At 53.4% G+C, this 14,529-nt stretch overlaps 3 protein-coding genes and 1 pseudogene across 4 annotated transcripts in view; 3 read left to right on the forward strand and 1 right to left on the reverse strand.

Annotated features, from left to right (window-relative positions):
- The window catches only part of LOC125949776 (chloride intracellular channel exc-4), a 221,450-nt gene that overhangs the window by 186,518 nt on the left and 20,403 nt on the right, over window positions 1-14,529 (forward strand). The window lies entirely within an intron of this gene.
- LOC125949366 (AP-3 complex subunit delta) lies at window positions 335-7,191 on the reverse strand. Its single transcript, XM_049676337.1, has 11 exons — window positions 6,568-7,191; window positions 6,163-6,341; window positions 5,636-6,001; window positions 5,278-5,547; window positions 4,397-4,470; window positions 4,035-4,183; window positions 2,577-3,859; window positions 2,343-2,481; window positions 2,093-2,248; window positions 1,845-1,974; window positions 335-1,762 (listed from the first exon to the last, which is right to left on the reverse strand). The coding sequence occupies exons 2-11, from the start codon at window positions 6,256-6,258 to the stop codon at window positions 1,123-1,125; spliced, it is 3,303 nt and encodes a 1,100-aa protein (XP_049532294.1). The 5' UTR covers window positions 6,259-6,341; window positions 6,568-7,191; the 3' UTR covers window positions 335-1,122.
- On the forward strand, window positions 7,738-9,832 carry LOC125949707 (fatty acid hydroxylase domain-containing protein 2-like; annotated as a pseudogene).
- Window positions 14,141-14,529, forward strand: part of LOC125949280 (diacylglycerol lipase-alpha) — a 6,830-nt gene continuing 6,441 nt past the window's right edge. The window contains exons 1-3 of the mRNA XM_049676187.1: window positions 14,141-14,235; window positions 14,335-14,441; window positions 14,505-14,529. The exon at window positions 14,505-14,529 is cut by the window's right edge and continues 580 nt beyond it. Coding sequence (XP_049532144.1) covers window positions 14,141-14,235; window positions 14,335-14,441; window positions 14,505-14,529 — 227 coding nt within the window. The remainder of the gene's footprint in view (window positions 14,236-14,334; window positions 14,442-14,504) is intronic.

The following is a 14,529-nucleotide window of genomic DNA, read 5'->3' on the forward strand; positions in this document are numbered from 1 at the left end:
CAGCGCTGGTCAGGGCCGACGACCCGAACCAAACGATAACGGCTACGGCGGTAAGCCGCATGTGTAAAGATAAAAGCGGAAACGAAAACAAAACAATCAACGATATCTACGGCGAATGCTACATCAAAGCAGACGAACGGTCGACCTCGCAATCGATTCAAGGTACGGAGTCGACTCCGGATTTTTGCAGGCTATTCGCTGAAAGTGAGTCACGAGAAAGTGGGTAGGGCCGAGGCACTTGCCGATAAGCAATGCAGCTGACTAATTTTCCATGAAGTCAGCCTTTATCGTGTGCTCGGATTGCTTCAGAAAATAAAAAAAACGAAACGTAAAGACATGTATATATATATCCGCAAAAAGGTGCAACTTTCTGCTGGCGGGTGATTTTATTGTTTCGTTTACATTCTGTTTCTTATTTCCATCGATTTTTTGTTCCATTTGAGACGCCACTCGCAAGCTGGGGGTAAGGAAATCCACGGTCTCGGTCTCGGATCCACAAAGTTAACATTCTCTCTTTTCTGCACTTTTGTTTTTTAGTTTTGCTAAATTCATTCTCTCTCCATTTCGCATCGCAATTGCACCCACAAAATTCAGAACACCACCAACCGCACCGCAGGGACAACACCGGTCCCGGTGTGCTTTGGATGGTTGAGTTTAATCACCCGGAATTCCAGCCGCCCGGAACGCCCAAAAACTAACCAAAAGCGTGCACGAAATGGTGATAGGTAATGATAATAATGTTAATAATAGTTATTATAAAAATAAGGATAATAATGTTAAGGTCGCCCTAGCGACCCTACCCTTGTATGGACGATGAATAATAATGAAACAATCTTCCACGCAACACAATCGTCGGTAAATTGGTCGCCGCAAATCGCATCGTATCGACAACGATTCGGACCGTATTCCTGTTTTCTTTTAACACCTGCGCCTAGGTTCTTTCTCGTGCTCCTTTCGCCTGTTTGACTCGGCTAGTCTAACTCATTTTGCTTTTTACTTGGCAATTTTCCGCACAATTATTCGATTCAGTTCGCACCAAAGAAAAGCATTGTTGAGGAATGAGAGTATTCTGGGGTTTGCCTATCTTTTGCTGTTGTTTTGGGTTCATCTGCGCTTCCCCACTTACATCATATCCTTGGCCGGCGTAAGCATCTCCTCGTAGCCCGGTTTTGGTTGGTCGTCCAGTTGCCTGGAACCACCTTTCAGGGAAGACCGTGACTCTCGGTCGCGGTTCTTTGACTTCTTACTACTCTTTTTCACCAGCGCTTTGCGTTTCGCGTCATTGGAACACTCCACGCTACCATCGTCCAGTGGCGGGTTTACGGACACAGGCATTCCATCATCGCCCACGGTGGCTATGGTATCCTCCAAGAGATTGCTCCCGCTTGCGGACGTTTGTTTTTTACCTGCGCGCTTACTGGATGACCGGTGGTGTTGGGAGGCATCGGATGTCGGCCTCACGTCGAGCATCAGTATCATCGGACTACTCCTGGTGTCACCTTCTTTATATTCCTTCTTTTTCTTTTTTCGCTTCCGGTCGTTGCCGTGCGACGGTTTCTCGTTGCTCGCGGTGGTGTCGGTTACGCGCCGCGCTACCTTTCCGCCTTTCCTTGCGCTGGCTGTTGCTTCGTTGCTAGAACCGGTAGTAAGTTGCAAGTGAGCCAGACTCGATCCACCGGTACCGCCCACTGCCAACGGTGATACTTTCGGTCCGATAGCGGACGACACCGCCCTCCTTACGGGGCGTTCGTCCTCTAATGGTCTGTAATGGTGCGAATGTGAGGGAGACGAGGTGAGCTCGGTTCAAGATACGATTCCTTTCGAACTTTCGTGCGCTAACTTACGCGTCTAGATCGATGTCCAGTGCCCGATGCGGATCGTTTGGATCTTCATTGTTTTTGTCCTCGGAATCCGAAAGAATCGCACCCTCGGGAAGCTCAATTACGGTGTTAACAATGTGCAATGGCTTCGGATCTAATCGGTTTCATGGATGATAGAAGATAGGGGAAGAGAGTGGAAGAGAATGGAAGAGAGTAGTCAATATATTTTAAAATGCATGCAAAAAACAATTGCTAGCCTTCGTCTAACTTACCATCGCTTTCCGAATCCGACTCTTCTGAGTAGCGTTTGCCTTTCTTACCACGCTTTTTTGCCTTTTTGCCAGCACTCTTGGAACCCTTCGATGAGCCCCCTCCGGCATCACCAGTCCGTCGGTCTTGCATAAGATATCGTTCCGACCGTTTTGTGGCTATTATAGAACGGATGCAAACGAGATACCAATAACTATGCGAACCGGACACCATCTATTTGAAATCAGCTTTCTGGTAACCAGCAATACCTACAATGTATCTGTAGCGGTACATCGAGAGCAATCTCTGCGATCGGAATGTCTGCGTAGTTTTCCTTCGTACCATTGCCCTTTTTGGTCGTTTTGAGATAGTTCGGATTGTTCGTTTGCTCCAACAGTCGTGCCTCACGCATCTACGCATTCGAGAGAATAGAAAAAAGGAACAGCAGATAGGAATTGGTTAAAAAGAAAGATTAAACGGAGCACCTCTATACACACACACACACACCTTTTCAAGCTCTTCCTTCGTGCACTCTACGCGCTTATAGGACGATGAACGACCATCGCCGTTAGTGTCGAGCCCCTGGCGGCCATTGTCACCGAGGAAGATTGGGAACAGCTTTTTCTCGTCCTCGCTGGATGCCCCGTCGGCGCTGCTGCTACCGTCGGCCGATCCGGACGCCGGTGGTGTGTTGATCCACACGTCCAGATCGAGACCATCAGGCAATTGCACTTTACGTTGCGCTTTGGGCGCCACCGGGTTCAGCTCGCAACGGAACAGTTCGCAGATTTCGTGGACCAGCTGCTGGGCTCGCAGCGGTGGACCCACTGTCTCCGACGGCCCTGCACCTGCAGCTGGTTCTTCTTCGCCGTCCAGCATCAGCTTATCGTTACTAGCTTGATTGCTGCCACTACTGCGACGTTCCGTAGATGATGCAAAATCACCGATTATGTTAGCCGTTTGACATTCGATGATTGGTGGCACAGTGGTGTTCGCGTCGTCCAACTGCTCGCGCAGAAGCTTCACCAGAATGAAGGTAGAACTGGCACGCTCCTGCACCTCAATATCAGCGGAGCTGAGAAAGGCAGGCAAACCGGCCAGAAACGTGTCACAGTGGGCACGCAGGGCCCCCACATCGTCACTGTCCCGTCCGGCAAGGTAGGCGAACAGTTTGAGTGCATTCTGCACGTAAACTGCCAGAATGTGCCCCGGGACGGGTCGCGGTTGCAACAGCACGGCCAGCGTTTGCTCCGGTTTGGTCAGGCAGCTGCCGAATTCGCCGACAATCCAGGCAGCGGCGTACAGTACCTCGTGCATGGTACCGTTCGGGACGGAGGATACCGGATAGGAGGCCAGCAGTGTGGCCATCTCGTTGACGGCGAACGAGCGCACTGCCTGCACGCGGATAGCTACGTCCAGCAACTGGGCGGCGATCAGTTGGCCGTGCTTTGAGCCCGACTCCAGCAAAATCAACTCCACCAGCACCGTCAGATACCATTCAAAGTTGGTCACGTACTGATATGAACCTTGCGAGCAGATCTCAATCACCTTGAATAGTAGCTCGTCCCGATACGACGAACCTTCGGCACGCTCCATATGTCCCAGCAGCCGTCGCACAATCTCCATCAGATTCTTCTTCGATACCATGCCGTAGAGCAGATCGAGCGCCCGGAGGCGAATCGATTCGTCCTTGTCGTCCAAACAGGCGAGTATGAGGTCCTTGTGTGTTTGCACGCTCTTCGGGTGTGTCTTCAATATTTTTGACATTGCCAACAGCCCCAGATACTTTACTGTAAAAATCAACGAACGTTTATCAGTGACTTGGCAACGAATAGGAGGCTTACTAACAAATAGAAACTCCGAAAAGAGTTATTCATTTTTAATCAGTAATTATTGTTAGTGTCAATTAAGCATTATCGAAAAGAAGGCCGGCGGAAAAATTAAGTGGGGTGGGGAGTTACTTACAGTTCTGGTCCGAATCCTCGATGAGGATGCGCAGCTTCTGCACACACAACTGAATGGAAGCACTGTGATTGGGCATACCGCTGCTAATGCTGATCAATACGGCAATCACGGTGTTGATGCACTCGTAGAGAAGACTCATCGCGGAGGTACTATAGTGGCGCATACCAAACCGATCCAACGGATTAGAAAAGGAAAAATAACAAATTAAAAAATATGGTTTATCCTTCTGTTTACCGAGCAAAAGTATTGTGCTTGGCGAATATGCGAGCTACTTGGTGGGCTATACTTGTTGCTTCTAGCAAAACATTCAACCAAATAAACGTTCGACAACCACTATTACAAAGATGCCTATTTTAACTTGCCTATGAATCAAATTGGTCAACGGTTCAATAAGCTTTTTGCCTAATCGGGGTTCTAGCGGAGTTAAAGCACCAAACTGTAAGTAAAAAGAAGAAAAGACAAACACAGAGTATGATTAAGAAGTACATAATCGAGCGCTAGTATCGCGTGCTAACACTTCAGTCCAACAGCGTGCCAAGTGTGAATGCCCACCGGCTTATTGCGAAATGTTAGTTACGTTCTTTTGATAATAACCATCACCAAACGAGCAGCAAATAAGCAGCAACAGTCACAAAAATAAACAGATTTTATCAAAAGGAGATAAGGTACACGATGCACCACGCTGCGCACGCTTGAACGATCGCCATGAAAACAGAGAAACAGGATCGAAAGGGAACGCTTACAAAATAGAAAGAGATCGACGGAAAGCCACATTAAAAAATAAGCAAAACGACGCAGTTAGAAAGACAATTTAGCATCCTCGGTAAAGAGCATTTGAAATAAACGGGAAATGAGTTTGGGATTTTGATAACAGAGGCTCGTCATCCACTTTCCGCTAGCCGCATTCAACCTAGCGCGCACAGCAATTGAAAATGTACCGCAGGAAGAACTACGTAACACGCTGGTGTTGGTGGTGGTGTAATAACTAGCACAACGATTTCGACAGCTTCGTGCAACCGTTGCCCGAACATCATAACGCAAACCTGGAAATTAGCTCGATCAGCGGGTGCGTTAGCTTCTTGCCCAACGCCGGCTCGATCGCGGTCAGGCTCGCAAACTGTGCGTTCGGAAAGATGGGTGCATCCCATCCCCGCGAACACACACCAAACAGACAGACAGACAGACAGACAGAACACAACTTTAGAATCGTGGAATCCGCGGGCCCCGCGGCTGCATAACCTACCAGCTTAATGATCTTGATCAGCATCCAGTTGTTGGTGGAGGTGGTCATCAGCTTGAAGAAGATGGGTGCGAGGGACAAGTAGTTCTTGGGATTTTTGCGTGCCAGCTCGCATATCACGTTAACGGCCGCCGACTGAACGCTCGGGTCCGGATCCTCGAGCTTTTCCTTCAGTTTCGGAAAGGCGGGCCGTAGTGCCTCCGGGTAGCGCAGGAACACCTTATACATCATCAGCACCGCCTTCATCCGCAGGTACGGCCGCGTGGAGCTCATCTTAATGGGGACAGGTAGACAGTGTTGCGTTAAACAAAGCGATTCGGACCGCGGTCACCGCAGACGTGGGGCGCACGCGCTCACTCACCAGGGTCATGATGTCGTTGGCGAGATCGCGCGACAAATCGGTCGAGATGAAGCAGCTAAGACCGGACAGGGCGACCCCAGCATCGTACTGATTGGTCGAGCTGAGATCCTTCCGGATCATGTTAGTCGTGAGCATCAGCAGCTCGCTGTCCGGGTGAAAGCACTGGCTGGCCGCCAGGTAGCCGATCCGCTTGCACGTGAACCGATTGGAGCTCATCACCTCGATGATGTTGAAGCCAGCCCACGAGATGTCGTATCCGCACATCTGCAGGTAGGTCAGCTTGGCCACCGCATTGCTCTTCACGTTGATGTTGTCCTGCCGCAGCTCCTGCTTGATCTCCTCGATGCACTGTGCGATGTACTTGGCCTGCGAATCGAGCGACGACAGAAAGAACCGCCGGTCAACGCGGCACAGCACACTCCGCAGCGACCGTCCAGCGTCCATGGTTGGGAGCCGGCGACCAACTGCCCGCGGCCCGGACCGCGCGGGACCGTTTTCGTCGATTCGCTTCGATCCACCCGACTTACCTCGTTATCTTTGTTGTTGCGTATGCCGCGTACGAGATCGGTCAGGTTTTTGTCAAACATCCGTTCGAAGTTGCCCTTCACCTTCTTCAGCGCCATCGTTGCGGCTCTCCCGTTTGATCGTGACCAGCCGGCTGTAGCCCGTGTCGGTGCTCGCGTCGGTGGCCGCTCGTGGCTGGGGGCTGCAGATGATCGGAGGGATTTGAGAATCGTTGGCTGGCGTTGGTTGATAGAGGCGACGATGACGATGACCAGCAGCTGTGGCAGTTGTTTTGATGTGGCTGCAGTGTGGGAGCTGCACCCGGACCCGGCGGATGGCTACACTTGCTCCCGGCGGTTTAGGAATAGTATCTGTACGTGTGTTTGTGTGCGCGTGTGTGTATCTATGAGTATGTACAAGAGGTATACCTGTAACCAGCTGGACCGCGACCGGGAAACTCTGGATGTGTGCAGCTGGAGAAATCCGCGAATCTGATGCGCGCTAGTTTAGGCCCCGTGTGATCCGCGTCATATGCGTGGCCACTCCGATGAGTAAGGTGTATGCGTTGTTCCAGTCCCAACCCGCTCCCCAGACAGGGAGTCACAGAAACCGGAGACACCTGCTGGTCTGATGGGCACAAGAGGGATGCAGCTGAAGATGGGTCCGTATTTCTTCGTGTTCGAAACCCCGCTACTGCTGGTACGTGAGTTGGCTCAGTCGCATGCGTCGCTTGCCCCCGTCGCCAGTCGGTCAATAAACCTGCAGCTCCCAGATGCTGCCCTCTCTTTCGCACGCCCTCGCTGTGCCGTCACGCACACGGAGCCACCTCAGCAAAGGGGAAAACGCAACACTGCTGCTGGCGACTCGCGACGCGAAAGTTACGATATGGCACCTGCTCTTCTAGCTAGCTACTGCTGGCCACACCAAGGACACTGCCAAAGCACCATGAAAAGACACTACTCGTTCGGCTGGTGCATTGGGTGCACAGCTGCTGCAAGTCACCGGACCGAGATACGGTCCAAGAGATACCGATCCGATGCTGCTGCGATGGCATTCACGACCTACGTACACCCCTGTATAAACATACCGACAAAACACGCACACACGCGCAAAACGGTGATGATGAGACGACATACGTTCCCCGGTTCCAGTGGTCGAAAGTTCCCGGGGTGGGTTCGATTCTCGGAACTTTGGACTCCCAAAACCACAGTGATGTAAACGCGACGAAGCAGCATAACTTGTATGAAAACGAACCGCCATCTGTTGTGCGAAAGTTATGCGGAGAGCAAATTGCATAACTTTAGCGGTTGAATGATTCGTTTTTCAATTTCGCGGTTAAATAACGTGACCAACAACACGTGGCCAAACGAACGGTCTGTTCTCTTTGGCTTCGCCCATTTTTAGGCTCAAAATGCTCTTAGTGTGAAAGCTAGAAAATAAATATTACTACCGTAAATTGGCTTAGAGTAAGTGCCATAAGCTTAAAAGTGAATCAACTTCTCTTTTAAAGCGAAATAGCTGATAAAATAAACCCTAAAGCTAAACCCCAACGTAAAATGGAGTTTTGGTGAGCCAAACCCCAAACTCCAAATACCCTCATGCTCGGTTTCGCAACGGAAAGCGGTGCTGCGAAATGCAAACGACCCTCTCCTCCACCCACTTCCTCCCTTTCTTCGCATTTCGCAAGAGTTCCGATAGATGACTTCTGAACCCCCGATCTGCGCAACAAAAAACTAGCACCACACGTTTCGCCATTCGCTTTAGCAACACGCATGTGTGCCTGACCGGCGAGCGAGCGAACGCCGTAATCCCGCGGTTCGCGGCGCAGGTTCAACCCCTTATCGCCATCGCCTCTTTATCGGCATCGGATTTCAGGTCGCTTTTCCGTGGTCGCGCGTACATACAGACACACACAGACACACACACACCTACACACAGATGCACACAGAAAGGGGATGGTCTGGCGGTTAAGTTAATTTTCCGATCCAATTCCGATTACGCAAAGCACGCAAGGGGTGGTAGAGGAACTGATTGGAGAGCGAAGAGAGAGAGAGAGAGAGAGAGAGTGAGAGAGAGAAGGCAGTGTAATCATCCTCATCCCCCCCCTTACCGTCGTATCGGAACCCTAGATAAATCCGTGACCGCGGCGCGAGTTATCTTATCGATACGCAGCCGCCCTATTGCTCTGACACCGACCGTACCATCCCGCACGCGTGCACGCCTTTGTGTGTGTGTGTGCGTGCGTGCGTGTGTGTGTGTGGTGTTGTTGATGTTTCTAAGCACAGTGTTGTGTGTTTCGGCAGGCCAGGCGGCCGCTTCTTTCCGTTATCACTATTTTATCCGAAAATGCCGTAAAAGGCCAAAGCGGCGGCAAAGCGCAGGACGCAAAGAGCGAACCCGCCATCCGCGAGGAAGGTGATGGTGGCGTGGCGGTGGCCGTAGCCGTGGATAAGGACGGAGCCACAGGAATGAGAGCGTTTGGGATTTTGGGAGGAACGGTGCTTCCCCGCCCCAAAAAGGGGCCCCGATGCCGGTGCGCTCGTCATTCGTGATTTCACCAGCCAGGTGCAAACGTGCCGGTGCAGCAGCAGCAGCAGCAGCAGCAGGAGCAACAGCAACGCGTCGCGTCATGGACACAATCAACAGTAGCTGGACGGCGGCGGGCTCGTTGGTGCAGGCACGATGGAACGCCCTCCTGGACGTAATCGGTGTGGTACAGAGAAAGAAAGCGCGGCGCTGAGCTGACGCAGCATCCACCAGCATCAACTAGCACACTAATCGGCGTCAATCCGTTTTCGCCTCATAAAAAAAAAAAACCAAAACAGGTGACGAGCCCGAGTTCCTGTACGTGTGGGCGCTGACGGTGTACGTGCATTCGGTGTTTTGGCTGGTCGGTGGTCTGTTCGTGCTGATGGATCTTACCAATAAACCGGCGTGCCTGAGGCGCTACAAGACGCAACCGGGCCGGAACGAACCGATCGGGTGGCCCGAGCTGGCCGGTGTCGCCCGGACCATCCTGCTCAACCAGACGGTCGTCGGGATCCCGCTGACGTACGTCGGGTATCACGCGACGATCAAGGGGATGGTGCCGGACCCGCGCGTCCTTCCTTCGCCCCTCGAGATCCTGCGCCACCTGGTGGTGTGTGTGTTCTTTGCCGAGATCGGTTTCTACTACGTGCATCGGTTGCTGCACCTCGGCCCACTGTACCGGTACGTGCACAAGAAGCACCACGAGTGGAGCGCACCGTTCGCCTGGACCGCCATGTACTGCCATCCGCTCGAGCACGTGCTCAGCAACATGATCCCACCGATGATCGGGATCCAGCTGATGCGGGCCCACATCCTGACCGCCGCCATCTGGTTCCCGCTCGTCATCTTCAACACGATCCGCGATCACTGCGGCTACCATCTGCCGTTCTTCCCGAGCCCGGAGTACCACGACTATCACCATGCAAAGTAGGTGTTGTTTTCGGGGGAGGAGAGATGTGCTGACTCTCTCTCTCTCCCTTTCTTTCTCTCCCTCTCTCTCTGACACGCTCGCCCATCCACAGGTTCACCGAGTGTTTCGGTACGTTCGGCTACCTGGACTGGCTGCACGGTACGGATACCCGGTTCCGCCAGTCCAAGCAGCACCAGCGCCACCGTACGCTCTGGACGCTCAAGTCAGCACGCGAACTCTACCCGGATAGCTGAGCCAGCAAGGAGCGCCCTCTTCAGTTATTAGCCTTAACTTCTCTGTCGCTTTCTCTCTCTCTTTTTTTCGTTATCTCTTGCTTCACGATTGTCTCTCTCTCGCACGCTCATGTCATGATGCTCAACACCCTCGCGCCCTTCCTCCCATCACACCGCCTCACACCACCTCACACCACCACCACTCACCGCGACACCATGATTTATGCTTAAGAATACAACATCCGCATTGCAAAACCCCGAACCGCATTGCATTTCGATTTCATTTCGGCGTCCCGCGAATGATCTCGTGACAGTTAGCGTGCGTGCGTGCGTGCGGGCACGCAAGGACTGCGCGACTGCGTAACTACACACACACACACACACTAAGCGCGTGCTTATCTAGACGTTCAGACCATTCCGGCGTTCTCATCATGACCGAGGGAAAATCGGTTTCGCGCGCTATCGGCCGGGTGCGGGGGGTGGGGGAGTGTTATGGAGGGTTTAGAGTGTCCTCCAGCGGCAAATTGGACCCTCGAAAGCGGGTCACCCCCCACCTTACCTATCCAATAATCATCTCTCTCTTCCTCTCGCTTCGCGCGCCCCCTCCCTTCTCGCTCAGGAATGCAGTGAAGAAAGTGGTGCGCGTGAGAGTCTTCTACGTGCGTGCACTTCCGGGAGACTTCCGGTTACGCTTACAGGTAAGGTCTGTACCAAGCAGCAGCAGCAGCAGCAGCAGCATCGAGCCCGTTCTTTGAAGCATCCAATTTGCTTCAATGTGTTTCGCCAAAAAATCGCATCCCAATCCTGCCGACCGGTTGTGTGTGTGTGTGTGCGTGTGTATCATATATTCAAGAACGAGGAGGGTGCCAGGCACCTTGCAGGGACACCCAAATTATAGCAGCGACATACAGCAGAGTGGATCGAGTAGCTAACGGATGGAAAAAGGGAAATCCTGACTCTCGCACTCAAACACACGCACACACACACACACTCACGCAGCGCAGTTTAATGAAGAACGGAAATTCAAGTGACATTCTCTGCGCGATTTGGTCGGTGGCGGGACGGGGGCGCAGGCAGATGCAGGGTGTAGTTGCGGTGTTATAGCGTCGGCCGCCAGGCTTATCAAGCCGGTTGTGTTCGGGTTTTATTTTCGATACGAGACTGCCAGAGAGAAAGGAAGAGAGAGAGAGATATAGAGATGACGGTGGCTGCTCATGCGCACCTTAACATTTTCCCTTTAGCCCCGTCGCACGTACGCACATGTGAGCACACACACACACAGACACACGCACAGGTATAAACGAGCGTAGCTCTGTAATCGCTGATGATGCAATCACATAGGGGAGGGAGGCGCGCGAGGGCTACAGCCTCTACAGAGCGTAACACCATGCGTCGGCTCGACACGGATCAAAGGGGGAATGCGGGGAGTGCGGGTGTGGGCGGTAGGGGTAGCGTAGAAATTCGGGAAAAACTCCCGGTGCTGTACGCTGGTTGCGGTTGGGGTTTTTCATTCATTGCTTGGCTTTTGAGAAATTGTGGACGGAAATTACGCCACCCCCGCGTCCCCTTCCCCTCTTCTGCGAGGTAATCAAAGAGGTGAAACGGGGAGAGGGGTTAGTGTAACCTCCCGGAGAGGTACGAAAAGTCTGACGACGCTTGGAAAGGTCATTTCCGTAACCGCGTATTCCATCTCCGCTCCGATCTGCTGCGCACACACACACGCACACACACACACGCACATACATAACAGCGGGTGCGGCTGAACGGCTTCATTACGGTACGACGCCACTTCCGGAACGGATATGTAGAGGGCGAAGGGATGTACCGTGCCGTGTTCAGGCAGCCCAACTACTGCTGCTGCTGCTGCTGCTGCCAGTAAAAGGAAAGGTCCCCGGGCACCGCACTACGCGTATGGCCTCTTCTTCCCCTGCCCTCCCCCTTCCCCCTCTATCTGGTGCGATAAGCCACTGGCGCGCGCGTTCCCGAACATTCTTCCCCGCCGCGAAGTCGACAGACAGAAAGTCGAGCGCTAGCAGTTGAAGGGGGTGGGCAAGGACGCAAGGACAAACACACACACACACACTCTCTCTCTCTCTCTCGCGCAGTTTCTTTCTCTATCTCTGCGTGAGGAGTAACACAACAAAGGGCATTCCATCGCGCCAGCAACCATCCATATCACTGGACGGCTGTATAGCCGCAATCTCCGGTCTCTCGCAGCTCTCCAGCAGGATGCTGTATGTGTGTTTGTGTGTGTGGAGCGTTTTCCATTGGGAAGGAACGCAACAGCCACCATCGCAACGGTACGCCGCGATGATAAGAGCGTCCTCAGCCTGTCGTCCTGGCGCTTTCCACCGAACCGAATATTTTCCTAGCTAGGAAGAGAAGAGAAGAGAAGAGAAGCGAAAGAAAAGGGAGCAAAGCGTGTCGATGAATAAGAAGAAGGAGAGAGAGAGAGAGAGAGAAACCAGCGATGAGAGCATGGGAGAGCGCGATAACGATAGGCGAGCGCACTTGCGTACTCGCGTGCAGACGCTTGTTGTGTGTGAGACACACACACACACACACACACACACACACACATACATACAGCAGAGGCTCGAGGGGTGGAGGACGCGGCCAACCGTGTTTGAAGCCGGGGAGCGGGACGGAGGGCGCGGGCATCGGGCGCCAAACATCAAACACGGTAGTCACCACCATTCAACACCGACGCACACTACCACAGCAGCGCTTGCACGTGTTGGCAGTCCGGCGCTTCGAGGTCGGTTTTCCCCAATAGCAGCGATTTTCCCTGGTCGCTTGGCCTGGGCTCGCCAGTCCTTCCCGCGAGCTACCGTCGCCGAGATCGTCGTCGTCGTCGTGAACGTCGTGGTCGTCGTGGTCGTGGTCATTGTTGCGGATCCGCCGCGTCGCTCGTTTTGCGGTGCCACACACGCCAGTGGCCTTCTAGGAGTAGGAGGGAGGAGGCGCGGGGATTGGGAGGAAGCTGTGGATGTCGCTGGCTGGCCGGCTCCCGCTGCCCGCTTCTCCGGGGCTGGCCACCAGCGCGGCAGCAACAGCAGCAGCGCGCATTCCACGAAGGACAGAAGCTGTACCCAAGTAGTAGCGCCCGCGAAAGGACCCCCCCGTGGTGTGTGTGTGTGTGTGTTCGGTGCACGGTGTCAATGGCGTTGGGTCGGTGCAGATGTGCTCGGTGCTGCTCCTGCTGCTGACCAGGACGCGTTCCTGCGGGCGTACTAGCATCATCGTTCGGCCTGGTGGTGGTGGTGGTTGTGGTGCAACAAACACCCACACAGCCACGCAGCGCACGCAGATCCTTCCATCAAAGCAACTAACCAACCACCGCGACGCTCCAACCACAGCGTCCAGCCCATCCATCCACCCCCAATCGAGACACACGCCGCTGGCTGGCTGGCTGGCTGGCCAGGATACTCGGAGCGGACACTACAATCAGCTTCAGTCCCTCTCGTTTGGCATTTAGTGCCCTCACTCCACCTCTCCATCCATCCTTCATCAACATCCTTCTCTGCTGTTTATGGTAAGTTTGGTAGGCCAACGAGCCCACCTCATCCTGGTGTGATAGGCAATTGTCCTGCCGTGTGTGTGTGTGCGCGCTCCTGTCCAGTTGTGCGTGCGTCTGTGCGCGCGCGCGCGCGTGTGTGTGTGTGTAATTGAATGTTACAAATTGAATTCGCAATCCGACAGACAGACGCGTGGATTGATAGAGGGGGAGGGGGTAGAGAAGGAACACCAGAGAGGGGGGTGATGCTCCCCTCCCCCGGAGGGGTACTGTTCCGCGGTAATCCAGATGGCTCTCTGGTGCCGTTCTCCACCAACCAAGACTTCACTGTCGACGAGCCGCGGACTGGAAGATGAGGAGAGAGACAGAGAGAGAGAAACTCGCTAGATTGCAAGGGATATAGCTCTGGAAGGGTCTGGTGTCTGGTGGTGTTCAACGGTTGGTGTTGGCTAAGGATGTCCCCGAAAATGGAAAGGTCTTGAGGTCGGCTTTACAACAACTGTGGCTGTGTCAGTGTCGCGGTACGCAAGCATGTCACGGCATCGCACGTGCTTCAGTAACCCGTAGCCGTGTGTAGGTTGAAGAGTAGCTGGAGAGGGAAGAGGCCACTATTCGTGCGAGGAATAATTTCACCGCTCATTATGCCAACCGCAGGCAGTTGCGCGCGCCCGTGTGTGTGTGTGTGTGTGTGTGTGTGGCCTATGATCTTGACTCGCTTTCGGCAAAAGTCGAAAGGGGCACCTTCATACAGCAACACCGATGGAATATGATGCCGTGTGCCTCCGACTCCACCGTGTACTATTTCGTTGCAGATGCCCGGCATAGTGGTGTTCCGCAGGCGCTGGTCGGTCGGTTCGGACGACCTGGTCGTCCCCGGTCTCTTCCTTCTCGTCATTCACTTCATCTGGTAAGGGGCTTATCCTCGAGCTGCAGCTGCAGCAAAACTATCCGACTTGTCCGACTAACCAATGAGACATTCTTCGTTCCTTCCTTCCATCTTTGATAGGCTCCTGGTGTTGCTAGTAGTGACGCTCAGCTTTCACTTCGATCAAAGCTCGGAATGCCAGCGGCAGCTGTGGCACTTGCAGATCGGCTACATGGTCCTGCTGGCAGGTAACCCTTACACCTCTTGCCTCTGACTTCAAGCTGAGTCTGATTGATTGATGATTCTCCCAGTGTGCATGGCCGTTGAGAGCGCGAT

The sequence above is a fragment of the Anopheles darlingi genome, chromosome X (genome assembly GCF_943734745.1).
Source record: "Anopheles darlingi chromosome X, idAnoDarlMG_H_01, whole genome shotgun sequence".
NCBI classification, from domain to species: domain Eukaryota; kingdom Metazoa; phylum Arthropoda; class Insecta; order Diptera; family Culicidae; genus Anopheles; species Anopheles darlingi.

What these genes read in the sequence shown, in the direction of transcription:
- LOC125949366 (XM_049676337.1), bottom strand. Translation starts at nt 6,258, where the DNA reads ATGGCGCTGAAGAAGGTGAAGGGCAACTTCGAACGGATGTTTGACAAA. An exon ending in TTGACCAATTTGATTCATAG is followed by an intron (nt 4,184 to 4,396) that starts GCAAGTTAAAAT and finishes GCGCCACTATAG; the next exon opens with TACCTCCGCGATGAGTCTTC. An exon ending in CTGGACATCGATCTAGACGC is followed by an intron (nt 1,763 to 1,844) that starts GTAAGTTAGCGC and finishes GCACCATTACAG; the next exon opens with ACCATTAGAGGACGAACGCC.